Genomic DNA, 19,208 nt, shown 5'->3' on the forward strand with positions numbered 1-19,208 from the left:
GACAGTAGAATCTCCTACAGCGCCGTACAACGTGGCGAGAACTGAACGCCGTACGCGTATTCCAAGAAACGAAAGGGACGGCGATCACTTTGGGCATGCACAAAGTACGCGCCGTGTATCAAAGGTCTGATCAGAACGCAGTAGAAACGTAGTATGATCGCTTAGCAGCGCGGTGGGATCTCCAAAAACAGTGGGTATTAAAGGCTTTAGGTATTATCAACGCCGTGAAGAACATGATCGCGGCACGAACAGTGATAGTAACTGCGCTTCCACGGAGACCTCACGGAGATTTCACTATAATTATAAATTGGAGATGTACTGCGTTTCCATCGCGTTTTTACGGCGCTTAAAAATGAATTTATCGTCTTATGATTTTTTCGACTGCGATTACACGACGACAGTACGGAGTTTTAGCTGCGATCATTGCGCTCCACGGCGTTTAATACAGCGTCCGTTGGCGATCACAATGCGCTTTAACGGCGTTCTTAGAGCGTTGTCACAAAACAAGAGCAATGGGATCATATTTGATTTTCAATAATTCCAACGTATTTGTTGCACTAAAAGCATTTAAGTGAAAAAATGGAAGAGAAAATTACGGTAGAACTTGTTCTGTGTTTCACTTAAATTTTGTAGAAAACTTTTCGGTGTGTTTATTATTTTATTTTTTTTTACATTCATGATAAAATAAAGAAAATTTAACAACACAACTGAACCAATGAAAATAAGAAAAGGATTTGAATCATAAAACTATTAATAATTTAGTACTAAATTATTTAAATATACATTTTTAATCATTAAGAATATTTCTTGAGCTTAAGTGCATTGTGAACGTATTGTGAAAAAAAAGCGCAGTAAAAAAAACGCCGTAAAACACGAGGTGAAAATTAAACGCGCCGTGAAAACTCCGCGGAAGCGCAGTAATTAAGCAGATCTTCATTAAAACGCATGTATGAACGCCGTGAGATCGCCATAGAATCGAAAAATTAAAAGGTCGCCGTAGGGACGCCGTGACATCTTCATATTGTGAAAATTTTACAGAAATTTGTGCAATTTTCCTGCGATTCTACGGCGATTTTAAAAATTTGACAACGCCGTAATAACTCCGTGTGAACGCAGCTTGGTGTGACAGGGCCTTAAATGATAGCATTTTACTGACAATAGGTTAATAACCATTGGAAATACTTTGTATAATTCGTTTTTACTATCCTTTTTAACTATAACATTTGTTTACTATGGTAAAATATAATTAAAGACAGTGTTTTTGACAGTTTAGCTTGTTCCTATGTTCTAATATATCATAATGCATGTTTAGTAATGGTGAACTTGATTTTTCTTCTTTTGCAACATGCTTGACATTATTACTAGTAGAAAGGAAAGAATAGAGAATACAAGAAATCTAAAAAAAAAGATTTTAAGAATGCAGAAAATATCAAAGGTCTTTCAAAATGATAAACAGATGATGCCCTTAATATCAGCCCAAAACAGTGCAGGTATTAAAGGCTTTAGGTATTATCATAGGCGTTGGAACCGATAAAGCTTTTTTTTTTTGCAAAGTAGACACTATATAGGCATTGAAAATTGGGGCTTATTTTTTGTTGGTTTGGACCCCCACTTTCAATTTTTTCCAACACCTATAATTATAAATTAAATGATTAAAAGTAATTTTTTGTCTCAATTTGTTTTACATTAAAAAGTGAATAATATGTTAAGAGATTGATGTAGCACAATAAAGACATTAAGCCAAGACTGTTACATGTACCTCAAATTTTCGCTCTATTATCCCTTTCCAGAGGTAATTAATAGACATGATTCTTCTAAAAGTGCCATTAACAGACATGTCTAGAACTTGGAAATCCATATTTCTATCTCCCTGGTGATCTATGTTTACTTTTCAAGTTAAACCTGCACCTCCTCTGTTAGGATAAAAAATATTTTATCATAAAAAGACAGAAACATTTCTCATAAGGAAAAGATAATCACAAAGTTATTGAAAACGGAAAAGTTTTTTAAGAATAATTCATTTAAAATACCGTTATTTGTCAATGTTGTAGCCATCTTAGACATGAGCTCCCCATCAAGTGGATTTTTGTTTTCTTTTTCCATTTTATCAATTAACATTGCCCACAGCAAAGTCGCATCGTACAGATGAGCCGAGTAGGCGTCAGGCTATAAAAAGTGAATGATTTCATATCTTTCTGATTCATATCTCTGAAAGAGTTTCAATTACCTGTATATCCATTGAATTTATCTAAATCATATTACAAATCTGTAAAAAAAAAAAAAATTAAAAAAAAATTTAAAAAACGGGAAGATAAAATTAAATTTTTTAGCATTTTTGAGTGGATTGTGGAGCCAAATTAATACGAGTAATTAAGCCCTCATTCATTAAAAGTGCATGTATGTAGATTTACTGAACATGCAACATTATAGAAAAATTGAAAGATACCGATAGCACATCTATGTATCTCCAAACGATAACTTACCAAGGTTGGCACAATGGGTAGATTCCAGTTAGGATTAACTTTATTGCCATTTTTAATAACAACTGCTTTGAAAAGCGCCCATTGAGCTTTTTCTAAGGGTTTCATCATAATCTAAAATATGGAATGCTTAGAAACTTACAAGATCTCAAAAATGTTCAATTATAATTTGTCTAATTTCAGAATGAAGAATAAAAATAATTTTCACTATTGTAAATATACAGTAAAAGATTTTATGCTTTATTTTATGTCATTAATTTTATGACGTCGATTGATAAAATTGTTTAATTTCATCTTAATTTACTTGACATATTAAATCTTTCTCAGTGTAATTTTTCGTTAATTCTTAATTAGCAAGATATGCTTAAATTCAAACATACTCTAATAAAATAAAAGGTATTACATAAATCAGAAATTATTAAGAAATAATTATGATAATTTGAAGGATTAAAAGAAAATACTTTTTTTATTTACTGAATATGTTAAAAATATCTCAACCTAAAATTCCGAACAGATATTACATTTTAAAAAGGGTCATGATAATTAAAATTTTTGTGTTCATCTATGTATCTTTTAAAATATAAAATTTAGGTCAAATTACTGTAACATATATCTAGTAATATTAAATCTATCAATAAGGAATATATATATATATATATATAAATTTGCTTACATGCAATACTGGTTCAAACGCTTCCCGTGCTATATCGTCAATGGAATCATTTCTTCGCCAAACTTTGTTAGATAATACGTCCGATTCCATTGTATCATATGTGTAGAGCTTAAATAAAGACTTCAAAGTAGGCCTAAGTAAAATAGCAAAAAATGGTCTGATAACAAATAAACTCATGTCTGCCAAAATACTTGAAAATGAATTTTAATTATCAAAGTCAAAATTTATTTGCAAATTGTATACCGGTTTTACTTGCTAATACCTTAAACTTCGTTCAAAGCAATGCAAAGCTTGTTTGTTTTTTTTCTTTTCTCAGACAAAATCAATTAACTGTATTGTCTAAGAATGAATACTGTTTGATACCTCCTTCAAAACGACTTTTCTTTACACCACAAAAAAGTCTTACCCTACAAAATTCTAAAACTTAGTTGTTACTGTAGTTTGACTTGAAAAACTCTAAAACATGTCATAATTGTTCTTATGTTCCATTGTATTTACAAAAATAAATGAAAAAAATACTTATCCAAATGTTATCGCATTAAGTAATTTAATTAAAAAAACAAAAAAGAGAGAATGTTTTAATGAACACGAATCACTCAATTTTCTTATAGTATTTCTAAAATGTAAAAATGAAGAAAAGAAGAAAAATTAACGGAAATGATTTACAGACCTCACTGTGGATACAAAGAAAAGCAAACTGCCCATTTGTCATTCCGAGTTTATGAGCAACTAACATGTATCTCCGCATGTCCAACCAAGGTAATGCCATGTTGATAACTGCCAAACAAAAATATTACTGAAGCAATCTGCCACTTGAATATTTATTTCTGCTTTATCTTAAAAGTCAAAAGAATTAAAATTTATTTACAATGTACTAATGACTACCTGAAAAATGTTCAAAAGAAATTTTATACATGTCAAATACTTCTCTACAAATCAAACTAATATCATTGGCTTGGAATGCACGAGTAAAGATATGTGTTCCAATCAAGACAGGGGATTTGGAATCTGCAGAGGCGTAGTCACAAACTTGAAAGTGGGGGGGACTCAACTCCAGAAATTCAGTCTCTGCTCCAGAAATTCTTTGACAAGCAAAAAAAAAAAAAAAAAAAAAAAGCTCAACTCCAGAAAAAAAAAAAAAAAAAAAAAGAAAAAGTGGGGGGGGGGGGGGCGAAGCTCCAAATAAAAAAAAACAAGCAAAAAAAAAAAAAAAAAAAAAAGAAAAACTGGGGGGCTCAACTCCAGAAATTCTTTGACAAGCAAAAAAAAAAAAAAAAAAAAAAAAAAATGAACGTTCACCAAACTCCAAAATCCTATTTCGTGGGGGTGGGGTGGGGGGGGGGGGGGCAACTATCCCTTCAACGAACATTTACTATAGTAAAGGTAATGTTGGGGAAAATAGCTGTGATTTTTTTCTTCATTAAAAAGTGGGGGGCACAGACATACTCTTGCCCCCCCAGATCTGAATGTCGGGGGGCTTGTGCCCCCGCTGCCCCCCCCCCCCCCCCCCTGTGACTACCCTATGATCTGTGTTCCTCTATTAACTTTTGATATTAAGTGGACATAACACATTTTGTGGTGAAAGAGCAAGCACTTTCATGGTAACGAATTTTAAGCAGTGCCTTCGTGTAAATCATATCTTAATCAAATCCAAAACTGTGACAAAATATATTCCAGTAAGAATAATATGTAAGAAATAAATTAAAAAAACGTACCCCTTGAATTGCGTTTTAATTCACTGAAAATTTGTTCTAGCTCTTTCTCGTCCATATTGTTAGATACTTCAAACGTTTGTAAGATCCTGTACAATGACTTGTTCTGAGATATTGAAATTGCAGTCTCCAAATCCAAAAAATCCCTGTATTGATCTCGTTTGTCATAGATAACTGCAAATTGTGTCCATGAAAATAGGGACATGATGTGGATCAGGACATCAGCTAATAGATGTAAAAAAGTAAAAAAATCAACTGAAAACAACTCCTTCTGACGTTTCCTCGAAAACGGTACTTGCCTGATTTGGTGCAATAAACATATTTTAGGGGAAGAACATTTTCTTTTATGAAGGAATTTATAGGAAAGAATAAACGGCAAAAAGGGTAATAGGGTAATTTCGTTAGCAATATTTTTTTATTAAAAGTTTCATGGAAATACGCTTAATTTGTTAATATTTTTGATTCATTTCGAAAATTGACCCGTATGTTTTAACATAGTGATGCTGTTTGGCATCACAGTATGTCAAATAATATTATAAAAACATTTCGTTTCGATTTATGTTAACAGATTTTCCTTTAAACTAACCGAATCTACAAGATAGTACATTTTCAAACAAATATTGTTTTTATTCACATACTGAGTTCCAAATATAAGAGAAAAAACATACAATTATGGAGTGTTATATACTTACGAAAGCGTGATAAAGGACCCAAGAAGCGTATCAAAGTTGAATACTTCTTCTGATCTTGAAATTCTATACCCTGTGAAACCCAGTCAAATATTGGTATATTCCAGTGTGCCGCTAATAGAGCAACTTCTTTAAGACCTCACACATAAAAATGGGAAAAAAGTTAAGAAATAAAAGTGAAGAAATCTTAATTATTTGGTAAAACCTTATCATTATTGTACAATGATCCATTACATGGAAAGACAATTTTATGTTTACTGATGCTGTACACGGATTGTCACCATTGGCAATATGCCCGTGCATTAGTTTACACACCATGGTTAGGATTAACAGATGAACTGATTTTTCGTTTTCTATATATAAAGGCCTTAAAATATTAGCTGCTTATAAATTAAATCCTTTTGTTATACAGATGTATAAACACTAATCTTACTAGCAGGACAGGGTGGTCTAAAAAAGACATTTGGATTAAATGTTTCTTTTGCATCTAAAACAGCACCCAAAGCCGTCTTTTCATTGCAGTCTGTTTCAAACCACTTTACTCTGAAATTAGAAAGGCGATTATGAATACAAAGGTTAGTCAAAAAGCTAAAGAGAAATTTTATACATTTATTGCATGAAAGTGAGGGAAATTGCCAGAGGGGAATATGATATTTCTTGGCTGAATATATCTTCATATTTCCCTCACTATCATGCAATGAAATGTTTATAATACCGAAACAAGCAAAAACTTTGAAATAAACATAAACTTCAAATAAGGCACCGCTCTCAAATTCACTTTCATTTTTAACGTAAAGTTACTGAAACCGATGTATCAGTAATCATCAATTTTGTGACGTAAATCTGGCTATTTTGACGTCTACTAATCTCGGGAGTTTTCTTTCAACGAACGATAACTGTATTGCGGGAAAATGCACTAAGTATCCGAAGAGGTGGAATATGATTAAAAAGCATGCCGACGACCGGAAATATGAAGTTTTATGGCCCGATCCATGATAATCTAGAACCAATGCAGATGACGTGTTGTGTAGAATAATTATAATGAGGTATAATAATATCCCGTGTTTACCCCTTTATCCGATGGATATGACTCATTGGATAAATTTTTGATATCCCACAGTTTAGTGCAGTTTTGACGTCACAATAAATGGTTTTTGCGTTAGTGGGTTTATGTAAAAACAGTGCAAAACATGATTTGTGAAGTATTAAACATGGGATAAAAACTTAAGGCAGGGCTCGGGATATAAAAAACACACAACTCGTTGGATAGAAATCATATTCAACTGAAATTATAGGAGATCCTATATGTATCATTAAAATAACACCAAAAGAATGAAAATAGACATTACCAGACTTAGAATCACTCTTTTAATGTAGCTGTAATTTGACCGATGCAAATAATTTTAGTGATTTCCCTAAACTTGTCAAATACCAATTACCAATTACATCTACATATTAATGTTTTTGGTATAGCATGGGAATCGAAACCGGGCGTGGGCAAGGGGAGGGGCCTAACCCCCCACTTATATTGGAAAGATATAGATTGTATAGGCACTGAAAAGGCGGCTTACCCTTTTTTGGTTTATTAACTTCCTCCCCACCCCACCCCCCGTTTTATTTGTTACGGACGCCTCTGTATTGAAATAGAAAGAGTTACGCTGAGATATCTTCTACCCGTCTTCTCTCCTCGACTGGAGTAAATAATTTTGAAAGATAAATTGAAAGAAATTCTTTCCATTACTAAAATCTAAATCCAGAATTTTTGTTTTTTAAATAATTATTTCAAAGTGCGTTAAGTGTCTCCATGGTAAAATATATTGATGTACACTCTTAACGCACTTTGAAAAAAAAAATTTCAAAGTGCGTTGAGTTGGTCCAAAATTTAACGCACTTTGAAATTTTTTTTAAAGTGCGTTGATTTTGTCCAAATTTTAACGCATTTTGAAAAAAAAAATTTCAAAGAGCGTCATTTTTTCAAAGTGCGTTGCCACACAGCTGATATACTTATATTGCTGTAGATAAAAAATATGCTTTTTAAAATGGGAACGCTTTTTAACAAGGAAACAAATCAAAATTAATTAACTTACATAATGGTGGAATTCTGGACATTTGCATTTGAGAACATTAACAATGTATATAATTTTACAACAGAAAAAAACATACATTGAATGGGGGCAATCAGAAGTTGGAAGGTTATAATTCGCTATTCGCTATTCACCATTGGAAAGGCGAACCGCAGGCTGTGTCCCGGTTCGCTATTCAAATAACCGTAAATATCCTAATAATTTTTTTTTCAAAAAACTTTAATAAAGCATTATAATCCGTGTTTAAGAAGAAAAGCAAAGACATCATCTAAATAAGAAGAGTGAGGACCCCAAACCAATGCAGCTAGCCTTACAAAAATGATGAATATTTAGCTAGCCCGATCAAAATTGAAAAAAAGTTTAAAACTATTATAAGTCTTTGTACATAAGAGTAAATTACCCGGGGACTGGCTAAGATCCTGGATCCCATATTTAGAACCTTATATTTTTATATTTTTACAGAGACCTTTCAACTGTCAAAAGGAATTTTTGTTCCAAGACCGGACACCTATTTAGCTAGCCCGGTCTAAAATAGAAAAAAAAATTCCACAAAATGCAGACATTTTACAAGTCCTAAGGTTCAGCTGAACCAGTTCCTTGCACCTTGCACTCCTGTAAACTTAGGCCAACAAAATAACAACGATACCTAATTTTACGCGATAAATTTCTTTTCACGAGAAGCAATATTGTTTTCAGTTTCTGAAAAACTACTTTGAGGCCATGCTTAGATGTGTGTTTTAAAATTATGTTGACAAGAATCACGTGCAATGCAGAAAGGTAATTTACATTTCTGACGAATAATTTGATTGTCCGCTGCCCATTAAGTAAAAACAAGAAAAAGATCTACCTGTTGAATGGCTTATTTGGAACGTTTGATATATAGCAAATGTGAAATGCTGAAAGGTGATTGAGTTGAACCAAGTATTTATATAATTCAACAAACTATAAATATTGCATGAAGTTAGAGCACGAAACACATGGGCTTGATTCGTACGTCATCCTCAAAGGTTGTACATATACTACTTTTAGAGAAGATATATATCTACAGTAAAAGCTAAATAAAAGCTTTATATTTTCTTTCAATAGAGTGCCCGCGTAGTGAATTGGTTAGAGCGTCTGCTCTAGAGTCGCGAAGTGAGGGGTCGATCTCGGATTCGAATCCCACTGTGGGACGTGGAGAAAGGTCTTTCGGATGAGACCGTATAAACCGAGGTCCTGTGTCGCAGTAGGTGCTGGCACGAAAAAGATCGTTCACTGCTATTTGGCCCTTAGTGCCGAGTATAGGAAAAATTTGTAGCTCTCCATCGGCAAGTCGTGAAGTCTCCATTTAAATGAAAATTCTCGAGAGGGACGTTAATCAACAGACAATCAATCCATTTTTTAAAAGAACATAAAAAATTAGATCAATAACAGAACACATTCTAACTAAACATATTTTATTACGCTGTCATTCCTTACATACGCACATAGGTATGAATAAACTACCCTCTGTACTATTTTCTACAAATTATCAATTCTCAATCAAGTAAATAGTCACTTGCCTCTTTTCGTTAATTTCCTAACCTTTAATTTTTCTTTCATAGTTTTCCCTGAATACAATAAAAATAAATAAAACGTCAGGAAATAATAAGTGAACCGATATTCTAGTGAGAAATTTGAATAAAAACTATTTTCTTAAATGCATTTATACTATGCGCTTCAAGAACCCACATTCCATTTTACTTTATATTGTTTTTAATATAAGTTGATTTTTATAAAAAGAAAACACAAATACATTATTTTAATCAATTTATGTTACACTTTATTCATCAAAACATACACTTCACAAACTTTTTAAAACTGTATATCATCTTTCATTCGAATTTATTTTTTTTTCATACATCAAATTTGAATATATTGTAAAATCTGAAAGAAAAATCAAATGGATAGCAGAAATAATTGAGACATTTTTAAATGAAACATTTATCTAAATGTTGAATTAATGACATGCAATATAATACATGTATAAATCACCATTTTATTTAAATGACAATACCTCCAACTTGCTAATGGATACATTATTTCAGTGTTTATGGATAACCTCCCATTTATTTTTACCTTGAAGTGGATTTGGAGGGGATATAGCAGCACAATCGTGTGTGTGTTTTCTGAGCTTAGTGAGTAAATAAAACAAAACCTTCCGAAAGGATGTAACGAAATCTGCATCGAGGTCGATATAGAATGCTGCCTTGATTTATAGACATCATGGACATGCTCTTTGCAAGGGGAAACTCCGTATTGTTTAATTTTAATATACATTTACTCACCGTTGCTTGGTGATTTTTACATTAATGGTATCGAAAATAGAAAGTATATTGAAGCTATGTTTTGCATTACTAAGGGATAATAATTGTTAAATGTGGTGAGATTTCTGAAACATCGCGGATCGAGTACTAGTATTTTACCGTTTACTTTGTATTATGTTGTACACAATATGAAAAAAAGAAGCTAAATTTAATAAGTTAAGGTAAAGAGATAGAAGGCATAGTAAACAAGTATTCACAGATCAAAGAAGGCTAGGATATTTGTTCAATAAATCAAGCAAATAAAAGAAAAGTAAGGTATTATTTCTTGCCCTGTCAATTCTTTCCATTTGTGTAATTACTTCCCATTTTACAATATTTTATCTCGCATGAATCAATATAGCAGAAAATGGAATACTTAGTATCTCAGAAGTATAATTGTAACTTTTGCATTCTCTCTATAATAAACATTTGAAACAAGCTTTCTTTCTTCGAAAGCACTTATTTTGAACATTAGCATTCATCCGAAGTCTACAAAGAAAAGGGTAAGTTATTTATGAAATAAGCGAGTATTGTCATTTGATATAAAACTTGCTTCAATCCATAAATATTTCACTATTGAAATATTTAGGTAAAAATAATCACAAACAATAATTTATGGGAATACTTTATATATTCACATTTTTCATTATTTTCAATTTCATATTAATTTAAGCATTTTGCTCTAAATGCCAAATGCTCTTTCAGATCTCTTCTCATTGATTTCTAACTTCGAAAAGTAATTTCGGAGTCATTTAACAACGAAACACTAATTCTGCATCTTAATAGGGAACTGGATTTGTTGTTTCCTTTCGAGACATATTTTGATAGCGAATTGTTGTTGCCGGGTTAAGGTTATATGTTCCAAGTTTTGCGCAGATTCTGTAAAATAATATAAACAATTTTAATGAAAAGAACAAACAAAAAAATCAATAGCCCGGCAAATAAAGCAAAATTATAATGGGTATTCAGAAAAAAATTCAACTGCATAATTCAAATTATGAATTAATTCTAATACAAATAAATACATATAGCAAAAAAGTAGAAAAGGTCAATTGAAACATTTTTACTCCAGTAATTAGAGGCGATAAAAAGACAGATAAAATTAAGCACTTGCAAGGTAAACAATCTATAATATAATGCTATTCTATTTACACTCTTTCATAAATGAGTCACAATATGACGAATGAAAAGGGATACTTTTTCCAGAAAGAACATGGCGTTATTTTGGCAACATTTGACTGTTCTTGTCATTAAAAATAATCCGTATGGCACCTCTGATGTTTTGGAGGCCCGTGTTTGCTTTCTCCTGTTATGTATTCTTTTATGGACTTGTATACTATTCACTATCTCCATATGATTCATGGTAAGAAATATAAGACTTGGAAAATATTTTACAGTTCGCTACAGAGCATATCATGTGACTGTCTGTACCACAGAGCCACAATACCCCCAATATATCTGATACGTTTATAAATTAAAATCCCATATGTTGGCAAATGCAATTTATCATTAAGTCAAATGTTGACTAACGTTTTTCATACATATTTGTTAGGCCATTTTTAATACACTGAATTGTCGACGGGTTTTCCCGATTACTACATTACGCCAAAGAACACACGGCCTGTGTATTCAATCGGCAGGGGATGCTCACACCTACCTCCATTGCACCTGATACCACTTCTGATGTTTTGGAGGTCCTTGATTTGTCTACTCCACTTTTCTAGTGTTTAATGGACATTTGAGCCCGAATACTGTTTGTTATCTCTATATATTTCATATGAACTTATGACTTACTTTAAAATGCAGAATACGTTGATTATAATGCTGATGACTAGTAACACTCCAAGCATGGATAGAACTATGATGTACACTCTTTCTGGAAAAAAGAAGAAAAACATATCCCGACATAAATCTGTACCAAATGCTGAATTAAGTAAAATATTTTTTTTCTTCGATTTTCAACATTTATACGTATATGCTTAACAATACTTGAAAATATGAATGGCATAAATGTTAAAAGTCAAAACTAAGTATATGAAATGTTTGAAACTAATTGAAAAATAAGAATATGTCAGGATATGTAAGAATATTCTTTCGAATTAAAGAATTCAGTGCCGAATATACGTCGAAACCATTTGCCAGTACTTGGATATTTTTCTGTATTGAAAAAAATGAATATATCACGACATTAATATATACTAAATGCTGAATAAATGAAAACAACTATTTTTTTTCTGATTTTCAACATTTTCAAGTACTGAATATGTCAAACAAAACTTGTAAACCAAATGGCATAAATGCTTAAAGAAAAACGAATAGTACAAGGAATGTTTGGAACAAGATGAAAAAATAAGAATTTGTTGTAAGAATATGTAAGATTTTTTTTAAAATTTAAGGTCCTGAGTGTTCTGTATAAATTTAAAGCCAGTACATCATGTGCATGTATTTGTTTCTGTATGATCTAGATTTACGGATGATACATTAGTTAGTTTAATTATAAAGATAATATACAATATCTTTGACCCAAACACCTATTTTCAGTTAAGATGGAAATATTGTGTAAAAAATTCAAAACTTATTGCTACTTTTCATTAGACTGGAGCCCATTTTACACACATTAAAATTAAAGGAAAACTTACTTCCTTTCCTACCATGTATGTGAAATTGTCTAGTTCAAATCAAGTGTTTCCTTATTTCTCCAATAGCAACTTTTTATCCAGAAAAAGTTCAAATTAATACCATATGGCAATTTTCTTAAATACATTATAGCAATTAACGTACCTGGCTGTTTATCTGCCACTGGACATTTTTCACCAGTAAAACCACATCTTGGTTCATCAGAAGGAGCATTCTTGATGCCTACCTTACCATTTGGCCACCGGCTGACTTGGTCTGTAGTCTCACTACCCTTAATTTAAAGGAAAACTTAAACTTAAAGAAAAATCTCATGTGGTATTTTTCATTTCAAAAATGTCACTTTTATTAAATTATATAATTTAATAAAAGTGACATTAATATATAGATGGACAAGATAACTTGGAGATAACGAATAGAATTCATGCTCATTTTCCTCAGGACATTTCTTCCCATCAAATCCGCATTTAGGTTCGTCAGGAGGGGCATTGTGAACACCGATTTTATCATTTAATTGGCCATCTACTCAATTGGTCTGTTGTCTTGTTGCCCTTTGAAGATAATTTTCTTTTGTTCTCATCAAACGATATTTGAGAATTTGTAATCATAATAAATAAATTTAATACTAGTAATTAAAAAGGGGAGGCGGGACCTACATATTTACTTATATTTTATATCATTCCCTGAATATTTTGATCAAAATACTTTTCTTTATATGACGTTTGAAAACTAATATAAAATTAAAATAAATTTAAAATATGAGGTACATAATGAATAGACCATCATGATTATAAAAAAGGAATGTTATAGTTGATACATATTTGAATTCTTGTTATTACATCTCAAATATGTACATACAATGAACATGTACTTCCCCCTCTCTCTATTTCTCACTTATCTTAAAACAATTGCTCAGGAAGTTTTTAGATACATTTATAAATTATTTTAAATACATGCATATGTGGTGTATGTAGATTTTTGAAAAAAGACGTAATTTTTCAATGAACATTTTTGATTCTCTTTATAAAACTATGAATAGTACTGATAAGAAATAAAGAAAGAATATTTGAAGGAAACGTTCACAATAGTAAATGATAAACGGTGTAAGACTTAATTTAATTTTTTATATAGTGTTCACAAAGATCGAATGCTACATGTAGCAGTAGTATTGTTACATGGTTGACCATTTAAATGCACAGGAAGAACCCCATATAACAAAGAAATGCATACGTACCTCAAAATTGACCTCCCTGATGCCTTTCCCGAGGTAATTAATGGTGATGATTCTTGTGAATGTGCCATTTTCAGACATGTCAAGAACTTGAAAATCCAGATTTCTATCTCCCTTATCATCCAAGTTCACTCTTCCAGTAAGTCCGTCCAACTCCTCTGGAAATATCAGATTTTTTTTTCAAAACCCAAAGAATAAGTTATTTTAAAGACGAGATTTTACCATTTGTAAAGGAGTTTTTGGTCTGAAGTCAAAGATCAGTGATCAATATTAAATTCCGTTAAATATAACAATTATAATACCTTCTTCTGTTAATGTTGCTGCCATCTTAAACATGTATTCTCCATCATGAGGATTTTTATTCTGTCTTAAGATTTTATCGGCCAACATTGCCCACTCTAACGTTGCATCATAAAGATATGGAGAATAGGCATCAGGCTGAAAACAATAAATTTACACTAATTATCTTTAATTACTTTTTATGATCAATAAAGAAATCAAAAGTATTTTAGAAATCATATATAACCCAGGTGATAAGCCCCTTATTTTGTAATTTATCTAAAACTGAGCAAAACAAAAATCCAAATGGAACAAATGAAAACATTGAATCAATGTGTAAATTGTTTTTTTTCTCTCCAAAATTTAATAACGCATCTTTATACAATTTTATATCATTGTTGTAACTGCGGGGATAAAAGAAGATAAATAACTTTTACACCACATTTGTGCTTCGATTTATAAATGGAAATCATACTATCGACTTCAAAAAAGTTAAGGTGGCTCATTACATCCACATTTTATTTTAGATTTCATAACAGCACCACTTACCATGTAAATGCCAAATATCCAAATGGAGATATTGATATCGTAAATATTTTTTAGAGAATTTTTTAACTTTCTTTTTATTTTGGTGAAATGTTTTATTTCAAGTTTATTATTTCCAGAATTTCAGAACTTTCAGTGTCAAACGATGGACATCTTCCTTAGACAAGTACACACAATGAAAATACCCCATTCTACATAATATTAATTTTATTAGAAAAAATAGTTTTCTTCTAAAATACAATAAATGTCATTATCTTTTAAATCTGCGCATAAAATATTTTTAAAATGAGTTCTGAAGAGACAAGGAATGTATTTCAATGAATTGCTTGTGACAAATTGAATGAAGAATGTTTTAACGAAATGAAAATTCCAATTTAGAAAATATTTGTTATAAAAAGTCCTTTTTCAAGAGTTATCTTTCCTAATTACCCAAGACTCAAAACACAAAGGAACGTTTGAACATTACATCTTAATTTCAGAATAAAGCTTTAAACTTCCATAAGATATATTTAAATCAATAATAAAGCAAATGTATAAATTAACACCAACACAGTAAATTGTGCAAGTAAAAAACATTTTTAATTTCAACAAAGTTGTCGATTTAAACTCGAATCTCCTCCATACAAACACGTTGACTGATAGAGCTCACTGCTGCGACATGTCAGAAATTGTTCCTTACTTGTTTGGCGAAGATTTGGCTGTTGTTTTCTTTTGTTTCTGCTAAAAAGTAATCCTTCTTGGTGTATGTAAAATGAATCCGTTACTTTGTTTTCACTGTTTATAACACCGCATGGCTCATCTATTTTTAAAGCGTTTTAAAGGTCAAGGTCATATTATTGAGATACCCATACGATTCGACCCCAAAGCAAATCGGTCGAAACAATGGAGGTTTATTTTTTGTGTAGTACGTCATCAAAAAGTGGTGTAATGAGCCTCCTTAAATACTTACCGAGGTATGCTCGATGGGAAGATTCCAGTTTTGATTAGTTCTATCGCCATACTCATCAGCAACATTCTTGAAAAGTGTCCACTGATTTTTCTCTAGAGGTTTCATCATAATCTATTTGATATTCAAAATCTTATGATTTCATTTAAAACAGTATGTATTTCGGACAACAGATTAAGAGCTATGGAATACTTAATTTTGGGTTAGCTTATCAAAAAATTTATGTGTTCATTTAAAATTTTAATCTATGATTTCATTAGAATTTAAACAAAATTATTACATTTACTACCATGTCCAACGTTGCAGTATTAATCGATTTCATGTGTATTGTATAACTTTTTTGTAATGTAATATTTTCTACCCATTTAAGATTTATGTTTCAGTTTGCATTACTTCATTTTCATTTGATTGCAAAGTTTTCTATTTGAATTCTATTATGTAATATAAATTCCATTTGTATCAAAGTTTTTTGTTTGTATTGAATATTTTTTCCTTTGTAGCGTATACTTTTCCTTTTGTAAAGTACATTTTTCCTTTCATATTCAAAACTTTTCCATTTCTATTGTAAATTTGTACATACATATGAAAATTATGAAATAGAAATAGAATCATACCATTCCAATGGAATTTAAAGGAATACAAATGAAAATTTTATAATATATATCAAAGTATAAAAAACGAATAGAAAATTCACCATATAAAAAAATAATTTAATTAAATGTCAAAGTTCGAATATTGCAACTTTTCAGATGCAACACGAAGAAGCCCAAAAAGTAAAGTAAAAGTGTTTACATGCAATACTGGTTCAAATGCCTCCTTTGCTATCTCGTCAAATGAGTCATTTCTTCTCCAAACCTTGTCAGAAAACACGTCAGTTTCCATTCTATCGTATGTGTAGAGCTATAATTTGAAATGTATCATAATTATGTCTGTGATGTCACATTTTAATTTTAAGAAAAAAACAGAGTGGAAACAAATGCACAAAAAGTACATGTGCACATTAGAATTAACGTACATCGCCATGGATGCAGAGGAAAGCATACTCTCCATTTGTCATCCCAAGTCTATGGGCAACTAACATGTATCTCCGCATATCTAACCAGGGTAATGCCATCACGATAACTGCAAAACAAGTTCAAGATTATAATTAGTCATTCATTGATGTTTTTTTCAATGACATGCAATTTTTAGCTTTTCGAACATACACTTTTGTAGTATTAAATTTTTTAGATGTAATTATAGTATATTTGACCTGATTTAACGAAATATTTCTTTAAATATATATCTATGAAAAATTCCTTTAAAATGCTCTTTATCTCATTCATACGTAATCAATTAATAATAATTTAATTTAAAAAAATAAATTTTAAAATAACTTTCAACAAATACAAATTTTTATTATAAGATTTTTGTATTATATCAGCAAAATGACATCGTACTTCTTGAATATCGTTTTAATTGTGTAAACATGTCTTCTATCTCTTTCTCTTCCATGTCATTGGAAACCTTGAACGACCGTATGATGCTGTACCAGTTCTTTGTTTCATCTTCGTCGTTTTCGATGGATTTTTTCTCCGAAATGGCAGATGCTACGGCTCGATATGGATCCCGTTCATCATACATCACAGCAAATTGATTCCATTTGAAGATGGACGTCATATGGAACATAACACCAGCTGGAAGAAAAAAGATTGAAAAAATGTACATATGTCTAATAAACGGAATCACATTCCTTGAAGCATTGTGTCATGCAGGTAGATGCAATATACATGTATATACCCCCTTGATTCTACTTCATCATATCCTTTAAAACTTTTTTTCATGCTCTAGCTATAAAACTCTTAATTAAAATTTGTCCAAGGATTGTTTATTTCTCTTTAGAAAGGTGATTAAACCCATTTTAGATTACATCAAGACAAAGACATAACAATTTATTTTACGCATCATATTGTATAATGAAATAGGTTTGCTGTTTTAAATTGGAATTTTATAAACTCCAAAGAATAACTAAAGTTTCTTTTACAGGACCCCAAGGACTTGAAGAATACACATAGTCCTCATCAGTTTCTCCAGATAAGAAAAAAGAGAGAAGTTAAAACAAGAAAGCAAAATCCATGTATCCTACATCCTACAATGTATTCTGATTAAAGATTTAAGATATGAGGTAAGAGTAGTACTTAGTTTAATTTTGAAAAAAAAAATTTTTTTTGGAAAAGAATTTTTGAAAACTTTTGGAAAACAACATTAGATGTCATTTTCCAATAAAATGTAAGGATACTGAATCTGAATCAAAGTTATATTGTTGAAACACAGTTTTGTACTTACGAAATCGATTTAGGGGTCCAAGAAACCGTACCAGGGTAGAATACATTTTTTTGTCTTGAAATTCTTCTTCTTGTGATACCCATCCAAAAATCGGTGTGTTCCAATGTGAGGCGAGGAGGGCAACCCCTCTCATACCTAAAACAAACAATACAGGATAACTATATAACAAAATAATAATTTAGTTTAATTCAATAATTTTCATTCTCGAATCGTCTTGTACGTAATTATCAACGTTTCTATTAGTTTTTTTTTTATAATAGCCTATCAAAAGTTGTTTAGTTGTTTAGTGCTGTCACTTATTTTGCACTTATCTTGATGCACATGTTGAAAATAATGTATTTTACTCTCAAGACTCTCTTGTTTTCAACAAGCAGTAATTTATCTTACTTTATAACGTAGTAAAACTATTTTTAATATCGACAAATCGATAACATGATACAATGGTTTTTGGAAATACAATTTGCATTAAAGTTTCTGATACCTAAAAATAGAATTTGCTATATGTATGTCTATTCTACAAACCATTGTATTATGGTGGGTTTTAGTTCTATGTGAATGATTCATTAATACTCTTTTTTACTCATTAAATTAAGTGCAATGTCTGAATGTTTACACCTGAAGGCTTAGACTACTGACGCAGTTCACTTTTCGATGCAATGCTTTATCTAATTTGTCCTGTAAATTAATGCAGTAAATATTTATGAAACAGAGAGATCTGAACAAATGCATATTACAGTGAACTAAGATACAAAATTTGAATGAAGTATCCTAAGAAAAACCAAACACTTTTCTTGTAGAACATTGATTTATACTTGCAATCATTTTCTTTTTGGCAAATGGCTTTTTCAACCTATTCCTTTTCTTTATTAAATTCAGTTTGTGGAAATTACAAAATTATGAGATTTCAGTCAGTCAAACCATTTAGACAAATATTCACCTTATTTCAAATAGGAAATAAAAGTAATTATTGAGAATTTATTTGCATACATTTACATGTTGTCGACGAATTTAAGGCAATATGCTTTAGAAACCTTGCCTGAGGCTACTTTACAACTGGGTCCCGAAGGCAATGCTTTAGTGCAAAATTAAGGTTGTCCGTCAACCAAGCAAGTATAATATGTTTATTTGAATATTAAATGCTCATTTTACTATTGCATAAACTATTATTCGTTGAAACAGGTGCAATATACAATGATTATTTTCTATTGTTGAAAATTTAGTATACGACAAAACATTTAAGACTTAATGAATTTTAAAATATCCGTGAAGTGTCTTTGCTGTTTAG

The 19,208-nt window shown here is 31.0% G+C and overlaps 1 protein-coding gene across 3 annotated transcripts in view; it reads right to left on the reverse strand.

Annotated features, from left to right (window-relative positions):
* The window catches only part of LOC134271942 (atrial natriuretic peptide receptor 1-like), an 86,395-nt gene that overhangs the window by 41,002 nt on the left and 26,185 nt on the right, over positions 1-19,208 (reverse strand). For 2 of the 3 annotated variants that reach the window (XM_062754177.1, XM_062754175.1), the window contains exons 3-9: positions 17,924-18,058; positions 17,038-17,274; positions 16,614-16,720; positions 16,391-16,498; positions 15,602-15,712; positions 14,130-14,265; positions 13,831-13,985 (exon numbers count right to left, since the gene is read on the reverse strand). In XM_062754177.1, coding sequence (XP_062610161.1) covers positions 13,831-13,985; positions 14,130-14,265; positions 15,602-15,712; positions 16,391-16,498; positions 16,614-16,720; positions 17,038-17,274; positions 17,924-18,058 — 989 coding nt within the window. The remainder of the gene's footprint in view (positions 1-13,830; positions 13,986-14,129; positions 14,266-15,601; positions 15,713-16,390; positions 16,499-16,613; positions 16,721-17,037; positions 17,275-17,923; positions 18,059-19,208) is intronic. The other variant, XM_062754176.1, reaches the window with a different exon arrangement.

Source organism: Saccostrea cucullata, unplaced genomic scaffold (genome assembly GCF_032062105.1).
Source record: "Saccostrea cucullata isolate Sc308-1 unplaced genomic scaffold, CSIRO_AGI_Scuc_v1 ctg1016, whole genome shotgun sequence".
In the NCBI taxonomy this organism is placed as follows: domain Eukaryota; kingdom Metazoa; phylum Mollusca; class Bivalvia; order Ostreida; family Ostreidae; genus Saccostrea; species Saccostrea cuccullata.